The sequence below is a fragment of the Phocoena phocoena genome, chromosome 9 (genome assembly GCF_963924675.1).
Source record: "Phocoena phocoena chromosome 9, mPhoPho1.1, whole genome shotgun sequence".
In the NCBI taxonomy this organism is placed as follows: domain Eukaryota; kingdom Metazoa; phylum Chordata; class Mammalia; order Artiodactyla; family Phocoenidae; genus Phocoena; species Phocoena phocoena.
Genome location: NC_089227.1, coordinates 63,650,579 through 63,677,082, shown reverse-complemented (window position 1 = coordinate 63,677,082; position 26,504 = coordinate 63,650,579). Strand labels below are relative to the sequence as shown.

The 26,504-nt window shown below is 37.6% G+C and overlaps 1 protein-coding gene across 1 annotated transcript in view; it reads left to right on the top strand.

Moving 5' to 3' along the window:
• Window positions 1-26,504, top strand: part of DPY19L1 (dpy-19 like C-mannosyltransferase 1) — a 95,253-nt gene that overhangs the window by 21,023 nt on the left and 47,726 nt on the right. The window contains exons 5-8 of the mRNA XM_065883493.1: window positions 693-813; window positions 1,494-1,587; window positions 15,706-15,763; window positions 25,363-25,454. Coding sequence (XP_065739565.1) covers window positions 693-813; window positions 1,494-1,587; window positions 15,706-15,763; window positions 25,363-25,454 — 365 coding nt within the window. The remainder of the gene's footprint in view (window positions 1-692; window positions 814-1,493; window positions 1,588-15,705; window positions 15,764-25,362; window positions 25,455-26,504) is intronic.

Below are 26,504 nucleotides of genomic sequence, written 5' to 3'. Positions count from 1 at the left end.
TTCAGTGAATTTACTCTCTTCAGCAGAGGGTAACTCCCAGAGAGGGACTCAGCTGGGAGCTGTCGGCCACCAACCCTCCCAGCTGCTAGGGGAATGAGTGCCTCAGCCTTGAAGGGGGATCTGGGTGGCACTCCACTGCCTCCACCATGGTTACTTTGATCTGCCTGGCTATTCTTGTGCCAGCATCACACTATTTAATTATGTAAGTAACAAATTTTGTTATCTGTTAGGACATTTTCTTCAGTTATCTCCTTTTTGTCATTTTCCCATATAATGCATCTCAGTAGACACTTGGGCTTTTGCTTAGCATTGTGTTTATGAATTAATTTGAGGAAGAATTCACATCTTGAAAAATTAGATCTATTCAGGAAGACAGTATCTTTCTATTTGTTCAACTCTTCCTTTATGTCCCTTAGTCGAGTTTTATAGCTTTTGAAGATTACAGATTTGCATATTTCTTGTTATATTTTATTCTTACCCATGAGAGGCCATGCACTGGTAAAGACTGACCAGTGAAGAATCTACACAGGGGATTGTGAAGGTCCTTTTACTAGATTTAAAGGGACCCAAGTGGTTGGTACAGGAAGGGAAAGTTTGATAATTATCAAAATATCTCAAAAATATTCTAGTAAGGAAACTGTTGAGGATAATATTTTTTTCTTATGGTGTCTCTCTTTTTTTAAAAAAATTAGGTAGTCTTAGCCAGCTGGTACAGGATTTATATCAAAATAATGGACTTGATTGGTATTCAAACCAAGATATGTTGGACAGTTACCAGAGGAGAAGGACTCAGCCCTATTGAAAGCTGTGAAGGCAAGTTTCTATGATATTGTCCAGTTGTCTGTTGCAGCATAATAAATTTCCTGCAAACATAGTGGTGTACAGCTTCTGAAAGTAGGGAATTTGGGCAGGGTATAGGATGGTTGGTTGGTTTCCACTATGTCAGAGGACTCTGCTAGACTCAAATGACTGGGAAGACTGGAATTAACTTGGGGCTACTTCACTTAGAGCCAGAATGTAAGTACCTGCATGGTACTTGTACCTGCAAGGCTGGGCCCAACTGAGACTCAACTGTGACACCTACATGTGCCCTTTTCATGTAACTTGGGCTTTTGTGTAGCATAGTACCTCAGGATAGTTAGGCTTTTCATGTGGTAGTTCAGGGCTCTAAGTTGGATACTGCATGGCATCTTCTATATGGCTTCTGCCATGATGTATTGAAGCAGTCACAAGCCCAGCCAGACTCAGAAGCAGGGGCATAGACCCCATACCTCTACAGGAGGAGTATCCATGAATTTTCAGCCCTGTTTTGAAACCACAGTAGTTACTACTCTGCTCTCATCTATGTTCCACACTAGTGTCATGTGTTCATATGGGAACCAAGGCAACCATTTAATATATATGGCAACCATTTTCAAAATAAGCACATTTTAATGTAAATTGCCAGACACATAATTTATAGTTAGAGCATATTTTTTTCTTTATTTTTAAAGGTTTGGGAGATCCTGCTTGCTTTTATGTTGCTGTAATTTTTATTTTAAATGGACTAATGATGGCATTATTCTTCATATATGGCACATATTTAAGGTAAGACTATTCATTTTTCATATGTGTTTATAATATATACTAGAATAGTGAGATAATGATTGATTTATAGTTGTTTTATAACAATGTCATTTCTAATATATCTGTAGATACAAAAATATTTCCCATTTGAATGATTTTACCATTGGCTTAGCTAGCCACATTTAAAATAATTTTAAAGGTTTAAGTAGAGCAGGATGGGGATATTTGATAAATATTAAATATTCATAGGCATTTGTGCATAAGCAGTATATACTGTTTACATAAAATATAAAGGAAAGAACCACTCATTATCAAATGGTGTTAATGACTATTTTGCTGATGTTAAATAGAAATATATTCTATACAGATAGTGAATACCTGACCTCATTTACTTCATAGTTGAGCAACATTTCTAAAACTAAAAGATAGACAAATTTTCTGAGTTTTGTATTTCTGTTTCTTCTTTATTTTGGCCATTCCTTACATTACTTGCTTGAACTATTTTACCTTCAGAGTATCTTTAGAATTTTCTTTTTTACTTCTTACTGATTCTTTGCGGTACAGAAGTATAGCGTATGTATGTGATTTTCAATTTGGGTTAATGAGTGTGAATCTGCTATTATCCTGTTATCTTCTTTGCTTTGGAAGTGTGGCATTCTTAGTTTAGTGCGCCTCAAAGAGTCTATTGCATCCTAGCTCAGTGTTTGAGTGTATAGCAGTTGCTTGATAAATATTTGTCAAATGAGGAAGCTATTAGAAGATCAACTTAAAATATATTTGCATAGAGATTTAAGATACTTAGAGCAAAGTCAGAAATATTAGCATGAAAGAAAGTTCTTTTAATTATGTAACTGGGGGAGACCGAAATGAAAACTCATGATTAAAAGATGATGTGAAAAATTTTGTTTTTGAAACAAGACACACAGAAATAACTTAACCAAAGTATCTGGTCATCAGGAGAGGGGGCTGACTTGAAGGAAAGCAAGGCCAGTGTGCCTTGTCTCATGAGAAGCCAGAGTTAGATGAGTTTGAGGGGATCTATCCATTTTGCTAAGTACTACCCAGCTGTCTTATGGATAGCTTTATTACATTTGGGAAATTAGATTTTAAGTAAGGGAAGTAAAACATGGAACATGGCATTATTACTAAATTGCTAATCTATAGTTATGCTGTTTTTCAATTGAAAGAATTTCTAAACATTTATTAAAGTAAACATTCAGTATCATTTTCGTATAATGCTTGCTATAACAACTGTTTCAGAGGCTGAAGGCACTATATCTGCCGCAGAGAATATGAGGTTCTAGTTTTGGTTGAGGGATTCTTGGTGGTGTGGGCCCTGGCCTGAGATTTTGTAGTCCGCAGACAGCAGTGTGCTCCCTACATGTTTGTTTGTTCAGTCAGCACATAAAGTGCGTACCAAGTGGTCTCTTTTTGAGACTGCGTGTTTGGGTTCTGAGAGCATGGTGGTGGGGTGAGGTGAGAGATGGCAGTGGTGGTAGGCGTGTGTCAGTAGAAGATAGACAGCAAGGATAAAGTGCTTACAGTTCTGGAGGCAGGAGAAATTTGTTCTGTGTGGAGCAGTCGATTTAGCTCCGCCTTGGAGGGTCAGAGCATTTTGGATAGGTGGAGGAGAAAAGAATCCCAGGGGCGAGCAAAGGTGGAAAATCTGGGATATGGAGGGGTTACAAGCAGATCAGTTTTACTGGGACGCAGATGATTGAGGAGGCGTTGTGGAAGAGTAAGATTGGAGAAATGAGTTGGGCTGGTTGATGAATGACCTTAATGCCAGGCTGTTTGAAACCACTTCCAAAGCAAGTGAAGGAAATCACAAATTTGACCAATAGAGGGACAGGATTCAAGGTGAGCTATGATCTCATGTGACCCTTGACACCCACCTGCCCCCAGAGTCAGCCAGTGACTACTTCAGCACAGAGTCTGTCAAATTGCAGGGCTTTATCTAGGGGATTTTAAAATCAATTTAGTGAGTTAGGCCCAGCAACTTTTTTACATGAAAAAGAACACAAATGTAAAAAATAAAGTATACCATTATAAAATGGGTGTTATTTAGAGAGACTTCTGTTTGTTGCTTATTGTGTATATGTGTGTAGACGTACATGTGCTGAGTTGTGATGTAAAGTCTAATTTCTTATTGTAGTTTTAGGATGATAAAAAAAAAAAAAAAACATCCACAGACCATTCACTGCTTAGGGTAGCAGGAGGGAGTGACTTTACCGTAAGAGGATTTGGGTCTTGCTAACTAGCTGTCTCTGGTTCTTCACCCAGCTCTGAGGGCTGCATCCTGTTTCAGCTTCACCTACTTTACTGCTTTGTGCCCCAGCTGGCCCCTTTGTTGATGTTGTCCGACTCTTGTAGCTGGTGGTTTACCCTCTGGAGCTGTGCTTGGATATAGAGACCCCACTAGTGTCACACATTTTCTTCTCCCTAAATAATGTCTTTAATCCTGTCCAAACACATCCGAAACTCTAGGATCGTCCACCCATCCCCAAATGACACCCAGTTCCTGTGCATTGTGGAGCCACGTGTATTCTCTTGACTGTTGCACTGCACCCTGGGGGCCCAGGTGTGTAAATTATACTCCAGTAGTGACCCTGGTTTATAATATGTTGAATCGAGTCTTCTGTCACTTTTTCTATCAGTTTTTTTCATTGCATTTTTAAGTGTTCTTGACGTGAGTATTTTTAGCGGTGTCCAATTAGAGGTAGTTCTTAATGTTTTCTTCCTTGATTGTTAGGTTTGTCACCCTTCTAATTTTATAAAGTGGGATAAAGCGGCAGACTTCTTAACATGTAGGTTAAGAATAAAGAGGAGGATATCTTCAATTGAGTTTAGAATCTTTTTTATAAATTGTGTTTCTATTGAGAAATAAAAGTTGATATTTGTTTAGCAGATTAGAAATTTATAGGCAGATTGAGTATGACATTTTAAAATCCAGAAATATATGTTTTTAAACTCTCTCTCTCTCTCTGTCTCTCTCTCTCTCTCTCTCTCTATATATATATATACACACACCCACACACACACCCACACACACACCCACACACACACACACACACACACACACGCGGGTTTTCTGAAGTCAAATAAGCCAGTTCATTTCACCGGAAATGGAAGTAGAAGGGAACATAGAAAACATAGCCAAATGGTGAAATGGGGCTGGGCTGCCAACCTCTGACTTAAGGAGATGAAGTAAGGTGTTTTTGCACACACAGCCTATTTCTGATATACCTTCTTGTCTGGAATTCTCAGGATTTTGGTATTTCTTTAAAACACCTATTGTTGATTGTTTTCTAAAAGCTGTGTTGTGAAGACATAGTTACAGTTATATATTTCATAAGATACCCTGGTATTTCTCAGCCACAGACTGACAGTTTCTGGAGGCCAGTTTCTCAAGACCCCGCGTGTGCAAGTCTCTGTTCTGCCAGGGGGAGGGAACGTAGGAGAGTAGTTAGTAGGCTGTTACGAAAGTCCCCATTGCTTCTTTTGAGGGGAATTCAGTACATTCCTGAGGAGTGGAATCACTTACTAATAAATGCAAGCTTTTCTTGTTGGACCTGAGGGGCAGATATCATGCAAGTAATATTAATCCTTTCGTTCTTTGTCATTCAGTTTGATTTTAGTATTATTCTGGAGTGTGGGATGCTCCTTCACTAGTACACTGTGCATTGTTAAGTAAGAGTAGATCGGATGGTATGTATAGCTATTAATATTTACCCTGAAGCAGTGGTGTGCTGGTAAATGTTTAACAGCCAACTCTCGGGAAAAAATATACATATACCTAAAATTTATTATAAATTTTATTGATATAAAAGATGTGTACAAATAATAACAGTTTCTAAACAGGATTTTTTAGTTCTTTTTGGAAATAGCTCACCAGAAATACTCTGACTAGCTCAAATAAAAGGAGTGTGGTACTGGGATACAGAGGTCTTGTGGTATTAGGGACAGGAAACAAAGTATTTGGGCCTCATAAAAACTGAAAGTGGGAATTTGAAAGCCCTTTTAACCAAGGAGGCCTGTCCTCTCCATATCAACTCTCTCTCCTTCCCTCCTCCTACTCCACGTGTTTCCTGTCTCTATTACTTCTGATAGAGGTGTCTGTCTGGGCATGTGTGTGTCCCAGAAGTATGTGTATTTCCCCAGTTAGTTGGTTTCGTCCTTTTGCCTTGCTTTGAAATTCAAAGGAGGTCAAAACAAACTTTGTTTTTGAGGGTGAATATTTCTATTAGTGGAAAATTAATTTAGGACAGAATTAGTCCTGAAAGAGGGATGTCCATTTGAAGATGTGTTTTTGTTTTAAGGCTCATCCCCCTGTTGGTGTTACGGAGTTCATCCCTACTTGCTACCATGTAGTTATTCTTTTTTTTTTTTTTTTTTTTCGGTATGTGACCCTCTCACTGTTGTGGCCTCTCCCATTGCGGAGCACAGGCTCCAGACACGCAGGCTCAGCGGCCACGGCTCACGGGCCCAGCCGCTCTGCGGCATGTGGGATCTTCCCGGACCGGGGCACAAATCCCCTGCATCAGCAGGCGGACTCTCAACCACTGCGCCACCAGGGAAGCCCATGTAGTTATTCTTTATTTGTTATTCTTTATTTGTCACCATCCTTCAGTCTGTCTTTCTTGGTTCCTTCCCTTCTGCCAAGGAATATGTGCATCTCTTACCTTTCCCTCTCAAAGGACAAAATTGAAGCAAGATTTTTTAATTGGACTACCCTTGGGTATCCTTGTCACCCCCAATCTAATCTTTAAAACTCCTGTTCCTTCCTCTACTGCAGTCTGGTCTCACCAGTGGTGAGGATGTGGTCCCATCCACCTGTACCACCTGCCCCTTTTACAGTGATTACCTGGCAGCCAGCCAAGCCATTCTTTTGTTTGGTTTTAATCTAAGGATGGTAAAATAATGCATAAAACCACTCAAGGTTTTCACGGAGAAGTGCTGTGAACAGCCTATAGGGACTCTGTTCCTGTCTTTTTGTGCTTAATTTTCTCTTTAGTCTCTCACTGATTATGGCTGCCACCATCTTTAGAGTTTCTACACCTCTCATAAAAACTGTAGCTGAAGGATGGACAAAAATTACTTTCCCACAATTCTTTTTTAAAAATTAATTAATTAATTAATGGCTGCATTGGGTCTTCGTTGCTGCAAGCGGGCTTTCTCTAGTTGTGGTGAGTGGGGGCTACTCTTTGTTGTGGTGCACAGGCTTCTCTTGTTGTGGAGCACGGGCTCTAGGCATGTGGGCTTCAGTAGTTGTGGCACGTGGGCTCAGTAGTGGTGGCTCATGGGCTTAGTTGCTCCGTGGCATGTGGGATCTTCCCGGACCAGGGCTCGAACCCATGTCCCCTGCATTGGCAGGTGGATTCTTAACCACTGTACCACCAGGAAAGTCCCTCCCACAATTCTTAAGGCGAGAAATAGAGTAGAATCATTAAAGCACCTAAGTTTGAGTATGATTTTTAGATCTTGTAATAGAATCTTTGAGCCCTTTTCCATTCACTGTTCTACTGCAGGGTGCCCAGAAAATACCCCTTTTTGATTTTTAGGCTCTTTCAGCATGTAGCTCTCTGTTCTAGATCATCTGAGCAGATCTTCTTTAGAAATCATTGAGCATTGAGTAGAGTTGATGACTCTGAGTCCACTTATACGGTCTGGTAACTCTTCAGGCCCTGCTGCCTACTTGCACACTTGTTTGTTGTCCTCCATGGGAAATACTTTTACTGTACTTTACTTTTAGGGTCTTAAAAGAAACAGCTATATGAAATTCCTTACTTTATGTTTCGTGCATCTCTGTGATTTGAGTACATTACCTACTGTAGTACCCACTATCCTCTCTTAGGCAACTTTTATGTGTGAAATGTGTCCTACCTGTGGAATTGTATAAAATATTTAGATATATTTTTAAACAATAGTAAAGTAAACACCTGTGTACCCATCACTCAAATTAAGAAATAAATATCATTATTGGAAGCTTTCATTCACTTAAAATTCCTCCTTAGTGCATTTTCTTCCCTTTTCCCAGACCTCAGAGGAAATGGCATCCTAACTTTTGGTCTAAGTTTTTCCTTGCTTTTCTTTATAACTTTACCACCTATGTATATATTCTTAAATATGGTATATTGTTTAGTTTTGAAAAACTGTGGGCATTGTTTTTTTAGTTTGACACGTATAAGTTTACTCTTTTTAATATTACTATTTTTTAGAATCCTATTTTGCTCTGTTTTTAGTACTCATATATGTGATTTTGTGGTCCATTAATTTTTCTTAGAATCATTTTGTTGACACATTACAATTTGAATGAAGGGTAGCAGACTGTGTGTGGCATTTCAGTTTCCCTGAATGTGTATTTCTTTGATTGCACATCTCTCCCCAATTCATCCTCCTCCCTATAGAAGTGTGCCCCATAGTTTGGGATGGTCTGACGATTTGTGATGTTTCAGTTTGTTTTTTGAAGTTTTTGTTCTAATGGTTTTTCAAGCCAAAATTAATAAAATATACTATTTTATTTCCTTTAGTGATGAATAAGAACATCTGTTTTAATGTTGTCTGGAAGATTTTTATGATTGTTTTACTCATAGCTCTTTGTCTGACAAACAGGTCCCCAATTAAGTTTATTGAACTACTTTTTTTATTATATTCTACAGCTGGGTAAGAGACTTATTAGTGTGTTTTTAAAGTTAATTGTCATTGTTTTGTGTGTACGTACATGACCTTGGCTTATTGGCTTTTTGTGATAAAATGCAGCAGCAGTTTTTTACCCCGTCTGTCTCCATAACCCATCCATTCCTTTGTCCAGAGAAACCACTTTCACATCTTTAAAATCTCAGCAATTCTACCATGGAAACCAGTAGCCCATACTTAGGTTCTTATAACCATGTAAATATTGCTCACCGCTGAGTCACGTAGGGTAATTAATTGTTTACATGGTAACAGTTTCTTTCCTGTAGTTAATAATTGCCTATTATTTTGTTTTCCTTTGGTTTCTGTATACTGATTAATTCTAAACCACAACTAAACTGTAAAATGCTTAATTTATATGTTGCCAAATGTATAAAATTCACCATTTCAGTTCTCCCACCCCTAGTCCCTGGGGCCTCCCTCTTAGAGTCCTCTGTCTTCTGGTTCCACACTAGACTGATCACTCTCTAGGCTTGCATGCTGGGACTTTATATTTTACTTTTTCACTTGATTTGACTGATTTTAGTATTTTATTTTCCTCAGACTTTGTTCCACTGTCTTCTAAGATTCAATTTGGCTTTTCAAAATTAAGTTCTGTTTTGCCATCAATTCCTTTTGTAAGTGGCTTTTTTTCCCTCTGGCAGCTTTTGGGTTCTTCTTTTTCATGTCTTAAATAAAGGTCATGATGTGGTAGATTTTGTTTCATCCTTTTCATTGGATACCCTGTGGGTTCTGTTCATTTGGACATGTGTATTCTTCTGTTCTGGGGAAAATTTTCTAGTATTATTCCTTGGATGACTTTCTCTTCTCCATTGTCTCTGTTTTTCTCAAAATCCTATTGTTTGGATATGGAACTCTTGGATTGAAATCTAATTTCTAGTTTTTTCCCTCCCTTATTTTATCTGTTACACTTTATTGTACTTTCTATGAGGTTTCCAACTCTCCTAAAGAGTTTTGAGCTTGAAGTTTTCTTCTGCTTCTTGCATTGTCTCTTGACTGCAGGTCCCCCTTCAATTTGTATTTGTTTCTGTTTTTCACGCTGAAAGCTTCCTCACAGCCTGGTGATCCTTAGCTTGACATTTATTTTTAAGAACGAGGTAGCTTGTAAAAGCAAGTTGGAAGGGTGTAAGGTGGATGGGACTTACTGGCTAGTGGCTTTTATTATAGAATGAACAGGTCGGGATCATCTTGTAGCTTCTTCATTTACCAGCCTCAGAAGCCTCTATACGGAGAGTGGAGGCACATTGGATTCTTAATCACTTCAGTGCAGAAGTGACACCAGGTACCAGTGACAATTGCCCACCCCCACCTCTTGTGGACACTTAGTGTGTGAGGGCTCAAGTGCACTCACCAAGGCAGGAAGCAGTATTCCCCGTCTCTCTTTTCCATTCCCTTTATTGCATTAAGGGAGCTTTTTGAGGAGAACTTTTAAATGATTTTCTTTATGAAGGTCTCTACATTTAATGTTTGCTGCTCAGTACCTATGTGACCACTCGGATCTGTCCCTGAATCTCCTTCTCCTTTGAATATTTACCTTTCTCTACCTGTTTCTGCTAAGTTCTTTACTGCTTCTCAGCTTTTGTGAGAAAAGCCTGGCCACTCTTTTGTAGACATAGCTACTCATCGGAAAATGCCTTCCACATGAGGAACCAGCCACTCACAGAGTACAAAGAAAATCCAATTCTGGTTTTCTGTTTTTCTCTATTAGCTTTGGCCATTGGAGATTCATAGTGGCTTCTTTGATACCAGAATTTTTTTTAGAACTACTTTATTTATAGATACGTTCCAGAAGCCTTGAGGGACTGGAAGATTAGTCTGTATGTCAACCCCCCCTTTTAATTTTGCTTAATAACCCCCTTTCTATCCTGAAGTGAATAGTCATAATTAATATAACCAGTTTTCCAACTCTGTCTTCTCATGATCCAACCCAAGTCACCTATGAAGTGACTCAGTGTTTTTTTTTAGGCTCTGTGGCAGAATAGACTAACTTTTTACATCAATTTCTTACTCCTTCCCTGCCCTCCACCTGTTTTAAGGAAAAGTTGACTTTCTTATTCTGTATGCTAATTTCACTTGCATTGTTTTATTTGACATTTTTTTGTTCTTCATTAATAAATCAAGCATTTACTGTTTATGCAGGCTGGATTTTTGGTTAAAAACGTTAAAGTAGGCTGTGAATTGAACCAGCTCAAACTTTTCCAGCTCCATGTTTTTTTTTTGGTTTTTTGAATGTTCTATTAACTTGGCCTGCTAGCACATCTTTAATCATTTGGTCTAACAGTTGTATATGAATATTTAAAAGATGTGTATTTCTCTTCAGCATGCTTAAATTGATGAAAGTTATTGGTTGAAAATATTGGTGTCTTTTCTACAAAATCTGCCCCCTTTTATGTCATTATCTCAGCAAATTACTTTTTTTAAATTTAAAATTTTTGGCTGCGTCAGGTCTTTGTTGCTGTGCGCTGGCTTTCTCTAGTAGTGCAGGCTGGGGCTACTCTTGGTTGCAGTGCGTGGGCTTCTCATTGCGGTGGCTTCTCTTGTGGTGGAGCACGGGCTCTAGGTGCACAGGCTTCAGTAGTTGTGGCGTGTGGGCTCAGTAGTTGTGGCTTGGGGGCTCTAGAGCGCAGACTCAGTATTTGTGACACACGGGCTTAGTTGCTCCGTGGCATGTGGGATCTTCCCGGACCATGGATTGAACTCGTGTCCCCTGCATTGGCAGGCGGATTCTTAACCACTGCACCACCAGGGAAGTCCCTCAGCAAATGACACTTGACCACACTGTTTGTTGTCCAAGTCTAACCCTGAGAAGATATCCATGACTATCCCCTTTAGTTACCTCTGAAATCCAAGTAGTCACAAAATCCCGTTGGTTTCTTCCTTCAGAATATCTCTGGTATCCTTGCACTTCTTTATTTGTACCCTATCATTCTGCCTCCCTGGGATACCCTGGCATTCTCTGTCTCTCTGGGACATCCCAGCATCTCTCTTACTACGATACCATGGTATTCTCTCTCCCTAGGACTGCCTCAGCTCTGCCATCAGTCCAGTCCCCCACAAGGCTATTTGTTCACTGTGGGACTGTGACAAGGACAGTGCAACAGGAGCACAGGTTTTGGGGGAGAAGGAAGAACAGTGAAAGGGGTCTGGAAGTGTATGCAGGACCAGATCCCACATGGCATTTTAGACGTGTTTAGGGGTTTGAATTTCCTCCTGAGAACAATGGGATGCCAATGAAGGACTGAGTGGATAGTGTTAGTGTGATCGTATTAATTTCTTTTTAATGATGGCATGATGTAGAGAATACACTGTAGGAGGAGTGAGCCTGGATATAGTGAAGCTGTGCAGGAAGGTGCTGCCATTGTCCATGTGGAAGGGGATGGTGGCCTGAGCTAGTATAGTGGGGGTTGGATGGAGAGAAGCAGACAGACTCCATGATATTTGGGAGGCAGAGTTCATGAGGCTTTGTGATTGACTTGTTCTTTTTAAAATAATTTTAGGACAGCACAGGTTTGCACGTTGGTGTAATTTTCTCCAGTGGTGCTCAACAGAGGGTTAAGAAGCTAGGTGTGCCTGTGAGGAAGGAGAAAGCTGTGAATAGTGGGGAATGAGCTGGAGTGTTGGGAGGTAACAGCTCTGAGGAGGGCAAGTGAAGAAATGAGCTGAGATGAGCAGGGTTTAATGAAAGGCTCAGGAGCAGTGTCTGGAAGTGACAATAGAGGTGGCTGCTGGCCTCACCTCCAGGTCTAGAGCCAATACAGGAGCATGACAGAGTGACTCCCACAGCAAGGTGAGGTTTCAAGGCAGGAGAAGGAAGCATCTGGGTAGAGGCTGAGGCTGATGGGGAAGGAAGTTTTCCACCGTGGAATGGAGGTCCCAGTAGCAATGACGTGAGATGTTGTATATTTGACCACAAGATTCCCCCAAAATGAATGCCAACAGTCTTCTGATTGAATAGTTTTTATGTTTTCACTTACTCTTCAGATACCTTTTGAATCTCTGCCCTAGGAGAGGCTCAGTAGTAGGCACTCCAACAGCTGCAGTGATGTATCGAAAGTTCACAATCGAGTAAATAAAATATTATTTTTCTTGGCCCTGGCAGACAAAGAGTTAATTTAAAGGCATTAATGGTTTGCTTATAACAGACTGACAGGACCAAGCTGAGAACTTTTCTCAGCCTTCCTGATTCTCATTCTTTTTCTCACCTTTACTTTCTCTTTCCTTAATGCTCCAAAGTATCCCTGCCTCTAAGTTTAAGGGAAGATGCTCAGCTCTCAGCCAGGCCTGGTGGGCTAGCAGGTGCTGAGGATTACATATCAAACTTGAGACTGGAAATTCTCTTAATTGATTTCTTTCCAAAATATTCTCTCATATGCTCTTTCTTAAGCATTTATACAGCAAGAAAACTCACTCCAAGGGTAATTTAATATCATTTTGAATTACTACTTTCATTTTCTCTTTGAACTTTGCGTGTTTCATCATTCTTTGGTAAATAGAGGTAAAAACCTCTGAGATTAACACAGCCTACCAAAATGTGATGATTGGTTTGAATCTGCTTCACTGAAAAGTTTGGGAAAGAAGAGAATTATAAAATTATTAAACGTTAGAACTGAAAAGTATTTTTAAGATCTTTTACATTCTCACCCCCTTATTTTATATCTAAGGAAATCAAGGCTCAAAAGATTAATGGGATGTATGAGTAAATGTGGTAAATGTTTGCCAAGCTCAGAATCCTTTCAGATTTGCACAGTAGGAACTTTCATATTTTCTCACAGGTGGTAGTTGGTAATATTGCAGAAGAAACGTTTTTTTTTTAACCACTAGGGAATGCTGAAATATCAACTGTAATGGAAAAAAAAATCAATTTTAAGTATTCTGATTACTACATCTTTTCTGTTTAGCAAAATAAAATGACCTATGTGATAGGCATTAAGGATTGGAGGGTAGGAAGGTAAATGCTGGGAACACTATTTTGGATTTATTGCAAGTCATGTCATTTCCTAGTGATTGTAACTTAGAACATTCCTCGTAGATAAGCAAAGTTTATTCTCTCCTCCTGGCTATGCAGGGCCTGAATATACCAGAAAGTCTGCCTCCCTGCTTTATTAGTTAAGCAAAGGTGTCTATATAATCATGGAAGATGCTGTGCCATAACCTATAGTATATTAGAACACTATATAATTTTGAGGTAAGGAAGACCTTCACAGACAAGACAGGAAATGCAGAAGAAATAAATTAAAATATTGACATTTTACTATGAAATTAACTACATAAAATTAAAATTTTTTTTCTGACAGAATACACTGTAAATTATATCAGAAGATTTTGTCACACACGACAGTAAAAAAATTTGTATCCCTAATCTTTAAATAGGGAAACAGAGAATCCAATAGGAAAACAGACAAGAATGTGAACATACAATTCACAGAAGAGTAAATGAAGAAAACAGAACAAAACAGCCCACTAAAATGATGCTTTGTTGTAAAGCAACTATACTCCAATAAAAATTAATAAAAAAAAATTTTTAAAAAGTAAAATGATGGCTTGTACAAATAGGCAGGAAGAACAAATCAAAATAACAGTGAGAAAAACATTTTTGCCCTTCCTGTGGGCAAAATGTAAAAGGATCTGGGCATATTGGGTGCTGTGTTATAGAGATACGGACCCCTCATAGATTGGTGAGGGTGTGGACTGGAATGGCTTCTCTGGAAAGTTCACGTTCTTTGACTTGGCAGTCTCACACGTCTATTCAATAGAAATAAAGCCACCATTTTTTTTTTTACATGTACAGCGATGTTATTTTAACATTTTAAAAACTATAGCAAGGAATTGAAAAACATTTGTATGACCAATAACAGGAAAAGGGCTGAAAAAATTGCAGTGTGTTTGTACTGTGCAATATTTGACATCTCTTAAAATAAAAAGAATGCCTTGGGGCTTCCCTGGTGGCGCAGTGGTTGAGAGTCCGCCTGCCAATGCAGGGGACACGGGTTCGTGCCCCGGTCCGGGAAGATCCCACATGGGCCTGTGAGCCATGGCCGCTGAGCCTGCGCGTCCGGAGCTCTGCAGCGGGAGAGGCCACAACAGTGAGAGGCCCGCGTACAGCAAAAAAAAAAAAAAAGATGGCTCTACAGCCCTTCTGTTTTCCCTCCTTACCTCTCTCCTTAAATGCAAGTGGTATTTCAGACATCCCCTTCTCCCCTTTCCTCAAGCCTTTAGCCCTGCTACCTGTTCTCTTGAGCAGCAAGTGACTCTGTGCCCTGACTCTAGGGAAAATGGCAACTCTGTAAACTCCTTGCCACTAAACATGCAAACTTCACCTTCCTCTTGGCTGACTGGCCCCATGTGCTGGGGATCCCAGCCCTTCCTTTCTCCTTCTGGGGGTGATGCAGAGGGTGTATGTTCTTGCTACATGGATTATCCCTGCCATCTCATATATCTCTTCTGTGTTTCCTCATTCATACATCCTGAAGAATAAATATAATGGCCTAGAATACCTATGTCTGATTCTTTGTTACTTCTCTGTGTTGTACACGTATTTGCTGGATGGATAGAAAGAAAGAAGGATATTTGGGTAAAATAACAAGAAAGCAGCATGAGCTAAAGAGAGTAAAAAGACCTCAATAGTAGAGATGAAAGAAATGATGGAACAAGCCTAAAAACAGCCTTACTTTCACCTGCCCAAATGCTTCTGGCCAGGGGAGGAGGAGAATGGGGATGTTTTCACTCTTACCTGATCAAATGAAGGTTTAACTGTTAGGACTGCCAAACTATACCATTGTGGTTTCTTAGCTAGAGTGATAAGCCAGATTCTCATATTTTGATATTTGTGTTGTATTTCCCAATTTTTGGAAAACAAATGAACGATAAAACTTAATCTGTAAACTAGGTTTCCCAAGCATGTATAAAAGTAGCTTGGGTTTGGGAAATACTGAATTAATTAAATCTTTAATGTGCTAACATGCTTTGTGAATTTCCAAGAGCAGGAGACAGTGTGGTGATCTCCAGCTTTATGACCATTAAGCACTTTTCTGTACTTGCTCCCATCCCCTCTTCTGAATATATATTATATGCCAAGAAAAATACTTTGAGAAATGCTGAGGGACACAAATTAATATGTGTACTAAAGGATTAAAAAAAAAAAGAAAAAGAAAGGTCAGGTTGCATGACGCACAGTAACATGACTATTAAGAATTTTTTATTTCTTGTCAGTTTGTGTTTTTCTGTACATTTTGAAGATGGAAAATGATTTTTTTAAAAATAAAACTTGTTTTGACTAATGATACCTTAGAGGAAATAAGCTGTTTTGTAAATAAGTATAGTAGAGTTCTAGTGTGGCTAAAACTTCTTGTAGTACTGGCAGATTATCATGCTCTGTTATTTCAAGGTTTTATTAAGATTGACCTGCTTTCTGTTATTCAAGTTACATTTTCTTATCCTCTTTTCCAGCGGCAGTCGATTAGGAGGCCTGGTTACAGTGTTGTGCTTCTTTTTCAATCATGGAGAGGTAGGTAGTCAACAAATATTTTCAAAATCTTTAGGGAATTTTACTTCTAGAAATACGAGTTTCTTCTTTAGGTAGTCAGTCAAGTATTTTTAAAAATTTTAGGAGAATTTACTAATAGAAATATAAATTTCTTCCTTAATTTCTTTAAATGTAATCTATAGTAGCATTCTTTAAATGTTTGATCTTATTTTGATTCATTTTTTTAAACACTAGCACTTATCTTTAGTTAACTTTTCATGACCATTATATCTTTTATGTGATACATCTCTTAGTGGCATGAAGAAATAGTGGGTCTGTGTTAATTCTATACATAATTTAACACTGTGTTTTAACTATGACGCAAATAAGCTAGCCATGTATCCATTAACTTCCTGGGTCGGGGTAACTTTTTGATGTAGGAGCTATAGTGTATGTTTCTAGTTTAATGCATTTCTATTCAACTTTGATATACTTTTGAGTATGCTTTGCAGAATATTTTATTGTATCTATAAAATTTCACATATCCAAGGGCTTTCCAAAGAGAACAGCATTGTAAAAAGCATAGACTCTGGATCCAGGTTACCTGTGTTCAAATCCTGGCTCTGCCATTTAGTGACTGAGTGACCTAGGCAAGCCATTTAATCTCACCTTAGTTTCCTCTTTGTAAACGGGCATAATGATGTTATCCATTTCATGGGATTATTGGGGAGATTAAATGAGTTCATATGTGTAATGTGCCTAGAACAATGTTTGACACACAGTTACTGCTAAATAATTTAGTTTGTGTAATTGTTTATATTATCATTAGTAACTTATTTTAGATTAAATTTTAATATAAATTCAAGATGCCAGTGAAATCCTTCCAGGAGATTAATTATAGTTGTAAATGAATTTCTAGTAATATATCTCTGTCCAGTTTTCTTTCATGGTAAGTTTTGTATGAAGGGAAAGAAAAGAAAGGTCAGGTTGCTTTGTGTGAAGTAACTCATTCCTTTTATGTGTTTCTACACTAAGTGTCTACAGCATTTGAATATGCACATGTTACAAAGCTCTAAGAGTAGTCATGCAAAAACTTAACTGTAGACTTAAGGTTGAATTTTTTATTATTCAGTGGATTACTGATGGAAATTGAACTAACACATGCTTAGTGTTTAGAATCACAGAAACTTAAAGCTTTATGGATTAGAGCATTTGACAAATGATTACAATATGACATCAATTACTTGATTTGATCTGAATTTTGAGCAAAGAAAAAAAGAATTATTTGGCTCTTTTTGACTGTGGATGCTGCTCAGTGCTGTCGTTGGACCATAAACCTTTTGGAAGCACAGATCTGTGAGAATGACCTAAGAAATAGGAAAGAACTGCTTAACAATGGAAGAAAGGAACATTGAGGGTTCACAATGAGATGTTGAGAGGAAAGGGACTGTTGTAAATTTTGAAGCCAAGGCACAGTTTTAAATACTACTGTCTTTAAGCAGAAATATTCTCAGTGTAAATTAGAGGTTATTAATTCCTGATCTTACATTTTTCTAATAATTTTGATACTCACGTAGCATGAACATCATTCTTGACAAAGTCTTTTCAGTTTTTAACAATGAAATTCAGACAATTCAGTTCATTTTTCAGGTTGAGAGGTTTTTTTTTTTGGATACTTTTTAGCTACTTGGTACACTGAAACATGCTTAGGGAACACATTCCACTTAGGAAAAGGTAAACTAAATGAGATTAGAATTAGAATTGTGGTTTTACTGAATTAGTCAAGTAGATAATTGTATTTATATCAGTAACTGTAGCTTTAGAGTAGAAAAGTAACCATTTTGAGTAATGACATTAAAATTTAGAACATAAACTGCAGTTTTGGGTAAAATAATCTTGAGAACTCAAGTAACTAAAATCTATTTTATTATAATTTTATATTTATTTTGGTTTTCAGATTGTACGATTTTCAGACCCTTGTTTTCTTCTGATTTTTAAAAATGTTGCCTAAAGTACATAGTTTTTATAAGGGGGGAAGCATCTACTCTGATAGTACCTATTAATGCATTTAGTGAACTTTTCCGGAGAGTCAGTGTTTGCTTCACGGGAATTTCTGGCCAGTTTCTAATTGGTACCCTTCTTTCTTAGAAAAGTTATTTAAATCATGTGAGTGGGTGGTTTATGTGCCAAAAAATAGTTGTGAATTGTTACCTGCTTTTTTCTATTTCCATTATTTAGTTTGCTCTGTACTTGAGTCTAAGATAGTGTAAGACGTACTTTTCAAAATATTTTTTTCTCAGGTGATTTTACAAGGGAAAATATTTGCCTTAATAAAAGAACTGCAAATTATGTAGTGTAAATGATTAATCAAATTATTTAAAACAGAAATTTAAAACCTTCAAATCTAAAAAGTGTGAAAACACAGTAAAGGAGCTATTAATTGCTCATAGTAATTATCAATAATATTGAGGTTATATATTTCATAATAAAAATTATGCAGATGTTTTCACTTATCAAGCTTTTTAGTTAAATGTTGATTCTGTCCCTATTGAGAATTATTGCTAAGATGAAAGCTAACAATTTTGTTTAGCTTTTAAAGCATTTAGATGGGTACATTAAAAAAAAAAGCTAAATGCAATATTTTTCTGCAATTTTTTTTTTTTTTTTTTTTGCGGTACGTGGGCCTCTCACTGTTGTGGCCTCTCCCGTTGTGGAGCACAGGCTCCGGACGCACAGGCTCAGCGGCCATGGCTCACGGGCCTAGCCGCTTTGCGGCATGTGGGATCTTCCCCAACCGGGGCACGAACCTGTGTCCCCTGCATCGGCAGGCGGACTCTCAACCACTGCACCACCAGGGAAGCCCTTTTTCTGCAATTTTTGACTGTTAATTTCTTTTCCTTCCTCCCTCCCTCCCTTGCTTTCCTTTCTAATGATGGTAAGGTTTTGGCCAGGATATTTATTCTGAGTCTTCTGTTTATTCAACTCAATTAAAACAGCATATACTGAGGTCCTACTGTATGTCAGGACTTGTAGATGCTGGGGATGTGTCAGTTAGTAAAACAAAGACCCCTGTCCTTGTGGATAATCATGTGAAGGTGGGACAATCTTCTGCTTAAGGTGGGGGAATACTGGTTTATTTGGGGAGAAGCAAGGAGGCCATTGTGGAAGAGCAGAGAGTGGAAGGGATAAGGCCAACAGTGAAAGACGGGAGGTGGTGTGTGGAAGGAGCCGATTCTGTAGTCTTGTCAGTCATTGTAAAGTTCATTTGGAGCACGTAGAAAGGCCATGGAGGGTTACCTGCAGAAGAGGGACATGATTTAAATATTTTTTACATTAATTTGGACTATAGTGGAAGTGCAAGATGTGTTACTCAGGCTATTGAGTGGTGTGCCTATTTGTGAAACTTACAGTAACTCTAAAAGTCCAAAAACAGAGAGTGTGCTAGTCTTAGCTGGAAATGAATCTGTTGATGTAGATTTGAAAACTAACTTCTAATGTAGTAGAAAACTAGCCTGCAGTATCTTTCGTGACCTGGCCCTTTCTGCGTCTCACTACTCCAGGGCATTTTCTTTTTGCCTCAGTCCTGCTGTCCTTCCTTCCTCTAGTTCCCAGAAAGGACTGTTCCTTTTCCTTCCTCAGGGCCTTTGCACATGCTGTTTCCTAGCCCTGCATACTTCCCTCCCCCTGTATCTCCTAATCTGTGCCTAGTTAACTCTTAGTCATCTTTAATAACTGGATGTTTTAGTTTGGGTTTCAGTGGTGTTCTTCATTTCTTCCTGCAGATCTGGGTTTTCGTCTGGTATAATTTCTCTTTAGTCTAAGAACTTTATTTAGCATTGTGGTGAAGATCTGCTGCCCATAAGTTCTCTTAGCTTTTGCCTTTCTAAAAACATCCTTATTTTGCCTTCATTTTTTTAAAGTATATTTTTGCTGGATAAGAATTCTGGATTGAAAGCTTTATCTTTAAGCACTTTAAGTGTCATTGTTTTGTGTTCTGGCTTCCATTGTTTCATAAGTCATCTGTCACTCTTACTATCGTTGTCCTGAATGTAATGTGTATCTTCTGTGGTGGTTTGAAGCTTTGTTTTTTTTCTTTTTTTTTTTGTCGTTGTTTTAAAATTTAATTAATTATATTTTTGGCTGTGTTGGGTCTTCGTTGCTGCATGCAGGCTTTCTTTCTCTAGTTGCCGTGAGCAGGGAGCTGCTCTTTGTTGTGGTGCGCGGGCTTCTTATTGCGATGGCTTCTCTTGTTGTGGAGCATGGGCTCCAGGTGCACGGGCTTCAGTAGTTGTGGCTCACGGGCTCTACAGCGCAGGCTCAGTAGTTGTGGCTCACAGGCTGAGTTGCTTCACGGCATGTGGGATTTTCCCTGACTAGGGATCGAACCCATGTCCCCTGCATTGGCAGGCATATTCCTAACCAATGCGCCACCAGGGAAGTCCTTAAAGCTTTGTTTTTATATTTGATTTTTATTGGTTTGATGGTGATGAACTTAAATTTGGTCTTTTTTGTATGTATCCTGCTTAAGTTTCACTGAACATCTTTGTTCCGTGCGTTTTTTTTTTTTATTTAAATCAGTTTTTGGAAACCTTTTAGCAAATATCTTTTCTTCAAGTATTTTGTCTTCCCCATTCTCTCTCTTATTGTCTTTGAGGATTCTCATTCCATGTATGTTCAACTTTTGATGTTATCCCATAGGTTTTTGATACTCTCTTCATTTTTTTTTTTAATTTTCATTTTTTCTCTCTTTGTCTCTATTTGGATATATTATTTTGCCATATCCCTGAGTTCATTGGTATTTTATTCTGATATTCAGTCTGCTTTAATGCCCATCCAGTGACTTGTTTATTTTAGATATTATAAATTTCAATTTTAGAATTTCATTGTTTTCCTGAGCTTCCATTTCTCTGTTGAAAATTCTTGTCTGTTTACCCATTCTGTCCATCTTTTTCTGTAAATTTTTAAACCTAATTATTATAGTTTAAATTTAAAGTCCTTGTCTGCTAATTCCAACATTCACATTATCTGTGGATTTAACTAGAATTTACCTTTTGAATGTGGGTTATATTTTTGTATTTTGCATGTCTCATAGATTTCTCTTTTATGCAAGACATTTTGTATAAAAGAATGATAAAGCCTGAACTAGATAATTGTTTTTGCTTGTTTTTTTTCCCAGAGAGGGATTATCTTTTCCTGTGTCAGGTATGTAGGGTAAGGGCCTGAGCAATTTGATCCCACCATGAGTCTTGCTAAGCTGGGCAGGGCTGTGGTTTTAATTTGTTTTAGTTTGCCTCCAGTTTCAAATGAATTAAGGAGATTTCTGCTCTGTGGCTCAATCTCCAGTTTCCCAGATGCTCAGCCCAGGGCATGATCTCTTTGATCTTACCAGCAATTGAATCTGGAGGGGGTGAAGTTTTAGCTTTTTAGTTTCAGTCCATCACTGGATTCGACTTCAGCAAGTTCCTGGAAGCTAAGCACTGTGTGAGATTGTGACTTCTCTCTGCTTCCTCCCTGTTCTTCACTGCTTCTTCACCCCAATCTGAATATCCAATTAACTTAGTACTGTTTGTTGAAAAGACCATTCTTTTCCCATTGAATTGTAGTGGTGCTTTTGTCATTAATCAAGTAACTGTATATTTGTAGATTTGTTTTTAGACTCTCAAATCTGTTCTATTTTTCTATTTATCTTTAAGCCAGTATCACACTATCTTAAATATTGTAACTTTAAAAGTTTGATATCTGGTAGTAAAAAGTCTCCAACTCTGTTCTCCGGTGTTGCTTTAGCTAGTCCAGGTTTTTGTATTTCCATATAAATTTTAGAATCAGCTTTCCATGATTCCTCCTTCCCCCAGTAGATTTACAACCTGCTAGGACTTTAGTTATGATTGCCTTGATCTCTAGATCAATTTAGGGAGAAGTGACATTCTAAATATATCAGATCTTCCCATCTATAAACATAGGTATTCTTTCATTTATATCAATCTTCTTCAGTTTCTTTCAGCAATGTTTTATGTCTTGCAAATTTTTTATTAGATTAATTCCTAACAAATGTGTGTGTGTGTGTGTGTGTATTTTTGGGAGGGAGGGGTACTATTCTCTGCCCTTTTGATATGTCCTCAGTGTTCTTTCAACACTTACTTTCTTGCACAAAAAGGTGTTTCAAGATCACCTCGTACTGTCTTGCCCCCAGATGTGGAATCAGCCATTTTCCAAGGAATCTTGGATCCTGTTAGTGGAAAATGGTAACTAGAGACCACAAGTTGGGTGCTTGATATGCTTATTACTGCTTGGATGTAATGACTTTTAGGTCCTTTTAGCAAAAATCATTAATTCATACTGATTCCTCCAATAATTCTAATCTAGTTATCTAGTAGTATAAACCCTGCCTTCTCCCACTCCATATTTGTATCTCCTCCCTTCCCACAATCTAAATGTATTTACTTACTTGCTTTATTCTGTAATATACACAAAATAGTTTCAGAATTAATACACTACGATTACCAATAACAAACCTACTAAGTAAGGTTTAAGATTTCTTTGCTGTTCTTTTTTTTCCTAAGATTATATTCTACTAAGGGGGTACAGAGTTCAAAAGTAAAACAGCTCAAAATATACCTAGATTATTTTTGCTTCTCTGTTATGTTACCATTTAATACAGTTAGAATCATTTGTTTCAGTTTATATTTATACTGCCTTTGTATCTTGACAAATACCTTCATACTGTATACAGAATTCTGATTATGTTGATAACCTGGATAAGTTTAGTTTACAACCACATGGTAAGATGGTAGAGTTGATATTGATAACGTCTTGTCAGCTTTTTATATTTTAAATAAGTATGGAATGGTCAGGTTGCGTCATTGCTATAAAGGATAGAGTCATGAAGCTGTAATTTACTGCTTATCCAACAAAGCTGACTGATTTCACAGAAGTTCTGTGCAAACTTTATGGTAGGATATGGTGATATCCTAGAAGTTCAGAGATAAAAAAGGTAAACGTTTCTTTTCATAGAACCAGTAGAAATTCTTTATTAAGATGGTAAAGCTTACTAATAACAATTATACATCACTGAAACATTAATTTTCGTGTGAGCCAAAATTGTATTACAAATTCAAATTGTAACTGACTGGTTATTTGGGCAGCATGTCAGTACATGGTACAGAAAGAGACAAACTCCAAGAAAGCTACCTGACTTATTATCAAGGTGCAGTCCCATCAGCCTCACAAAGCCCATGCCAAGCTAAGGGTCTACCTAAACAATGGGACTGCCCTAAGTAACATCAGACAGAAGATGTTCAAACGAGAGCTGTTGCACCTAGCGTTATCATGGTTGACATCTGGATAGCTGAATCCTTAAACCTACACCATTCTCAGAAAAAGAGTAGCCAAACCCATGGTGGTCAGAAATCTTTTTTGGAATCGCTTGTAAGTATAGTGTTTACAGCAATATTATAGCTAACATAGCAGTGCAGCAGTCAGAGGTGGGATAATTTGTTTTAAACCCAAACATTATACCAACAAGTTACAATTGATCCTACAAAGGTTAACTCTAGTTAAAACTCTTGAACAAGCCTTAAACATGATCTGTTTGATACTAACTATAACTTATAATTGACTAGTCAGTTCTATTCCTATTTTTAAATTGTGAAGAGAAATCAATTAGATTATGCTAGATCTCTAACAGAATAAGTAAACTATTTGAAAGTAGAGGTTGAAAAATGAAGCTGTTTATTGCTAAAATTCTTCATTTTTGATTCTTGAGTAGATGATTAAAAAATTCAGCCTTCACCAAGCAGAAAATAGATTAAAAGCCTGTTGTCATCAATATCTAGGCAGTGTTATGTTGCAGTATTATTCAATGCTATGAAGTGTGTGCTGAAAATTATTTAGTGGATGATGACAATTAAAACAATGTAAGATTTTTTATTGAGTTTACTTTCACAATTAAAGAATTTCTTATTCTTTGTCAGAGTATAGAATACATTTGTGTAACCCTTTTTGAAGCAGTTCACATGTGTATATTTCCTCCTTTCATTCTTACATTTGAACCTATAAAGAGAACGATAGATTTTTATTTTCTATTTAAAATTATAGTTAAATAAAAAATATTTATTTGTTGAAACTTAAGGTATGATTAAAACAAATCTGCTTACTATTCTCATATTATATGGTGTCATCTGGAACAGCAATTATGTTAGTACCAGATCTAATAAAGCACCCTGTGTTATTGGAGAAACAATAAGAAGCACTTTCACATACATATGAATTCATTCACTCTTAACTTTTTAGAAGGAGAAAACCTTGCTCTTTGTTACTAATTTATAATTGAGCCTTCTTATCCCTACTTTACAGAGGATGTAATCGAGTTTTAGCAAACTGAGTGACTCCTGCTATTAAGAGAAATGAATTTCTAAGAGATGACAACATAGTTGTATTTGGTAACAAAATAAATATGGGTGAACAGTTTGTATGAAGAAAGTTTTCAAATTGTGTATTAAATAGTTTAAATATTTTCTTATTGGTTTTTGCATAGAGATTGGTAGCCTTATAAATTTTATATATCTCTACTGTCAATCATACTGAAATCTCTAGTTAATCTAATAAACTAACAGATTTTTTACTTTGCATTTCAGTAACAACAAATATACATTTTTAAAGACTTTTTCAATCTTTTCATATTCTCTTGTATGTACAGTTCATTTATAAATAGATATTTATGTTAATTTCATAGAGAATGGTGAGTTTTGGTAAAAAAAGAGGAATAAATTGGCTCAAACTTTCTATAGCAGTAGAAGAAATACCTAATAGTCTGAGGTAGAGCTAAAATAAAGGAAAGACTTATTTCCACTGTGGTCTTTGTAATACTATATAGTCTCTAAAGTAGCCCTGCTTGACGTGAAAGATGTAATGATTTCTTCTAGTGTGACGAGCTTAGTAGTAGTAATATCAAATTGTTTACATTTAATCCAGTGCAGTTTTCTTTAAATTGAAAGATGGACTTATTAATATATTTAGTATATATGCAGAAACATGATGGAGTCTCATACTGGGATACTACATTATTTAATTAAGTCTAAAGTAAGCTTTTCAGAAAGGTTGATACTTAACTGTTTTAGGACTTCTGTGACTTTATTTGATCCCCTGTGCCGCTTTTAAATATTTTGCAGCCCAGGGTGGCTTGGGCAAAGAAGAAGTAAAAACAAAGATGGAGTGCTCCTTTTAAGCAGCATTGTCAGTAAAAATACTAACAGTGATGACCACAGGGAGTTTTGAAATATTGGTTATGGAGAGTTTTGCTGAAATTCACTTGAAAGAAGACAAACTATAGTTCATTTTCAAAACCAGTTCAAATGTAGTGTTTTTACTTTTGGCAGAACATTTTCTTGCTGGTGCTTTCCCTACTTTCCTTTTAGGCTACAGTTGAAGTTTTTTAGGACTTCGTTGTTGACAGTTCATGATGTTACTGTTGCTCAAGAGCTTATGCCATGTGTATCTTCCAGTTTTGCTGTTGGTAGAAAAGTTAGTAGCTTGTTTTCCAGCACACCATTAAGTTGTAGAAAAAACTTCATAGCAGCTTTCGCTTGGTGTTTCTTACTCAACAATTTTAACAAAGATACCATACACTATGAATTTTGTTTCAGTGTACCCGTGTGATGTGGACACCTCCTCTACGCGAAAGCTTCTCGTATCCATTCCTTGTACTTCAGATGCTGCTTGTGACTCATATTCTCAGGTAACTTTGTCTTATCTTTAGTAGTTGTTGTTTGTTTGTTTTGCATTGAATAACTTAAGCTAGAATTTTTTGAACTTCCAATATAAAAAGTGTAATAAAATAATTAAGTTGATGCAGTTGCTAGGTTGAATTCATAAAGGGGTTTTAAGAGTTTAACTTCCGGGGCTTCCCAGGTGGCACAGTGGTTGAGAGTCTGCCTGCCGATGCAGGGGACCCGGGTTCGTGCCCCGGTCCGGGAAGATCCACATGCCGCGGAGCGGCTGAGCCCGTGAGCCATGGCCGCTGAGCCTGTGCTTCTGGAGCCTGTGCTCCACAACGGGAGAGGCCACAACAGTGAGAGGCCCACGTACCGCAAAAAAAAAAAAAAAAAAAAAATATAACTTCAAAATATTTACTACCCAAAACATTTTCTTGATCTGCCTTTTAGTCTTCTTTCCTTTAATTAGTGGTCCACAGGTACTGCTCGAGGAGCAGCAAATCTGCTTCCACTTCTTCTGCCATCTCTGCTTTCCCAAACCATTTTCTGCCACCACAGCAGCCTCCCAAAAATAGAAGAGGGAAAGCTGGTGGCAGTAGGGTGTATCCCATAAGCTATAGCCCTTCAAAGCAAAGAACGGTTCATAGAATAGGTGTGGTCAGGTACATTAATACTCGTAGTTCTTCTTTCTGTGTTTGTTTAGCATCCCTGAGAATTGGATAGTAGGGGTAGAAAGAAACCACATGAGTAGACAAAGGTATGCTAGGATAATTCCTGCTAGAAACTCAGGATTGGATTGAGCCCTCCCATGTTTCTCACTACAAGAGTGGAGAGAGTTGGACCGAGAACATTTCCCTCCCCTCGTTATTGACAGATATTGAATTTAGATTGATACTGCCTTGTTTCAGAGGGTGAAGATAAAACAAAACGGGGTCTATGAAAGAACAGAACAAAGCATGATGAAAATCTGAAGATGACCCAGACTAAGAACTCCTTTCAGTGATCTGCAGAATTCAGGAGAACTGGTTGAAGTCTGTTACATCAAACCCTTTGAATGATCTATTTCCCGTGAT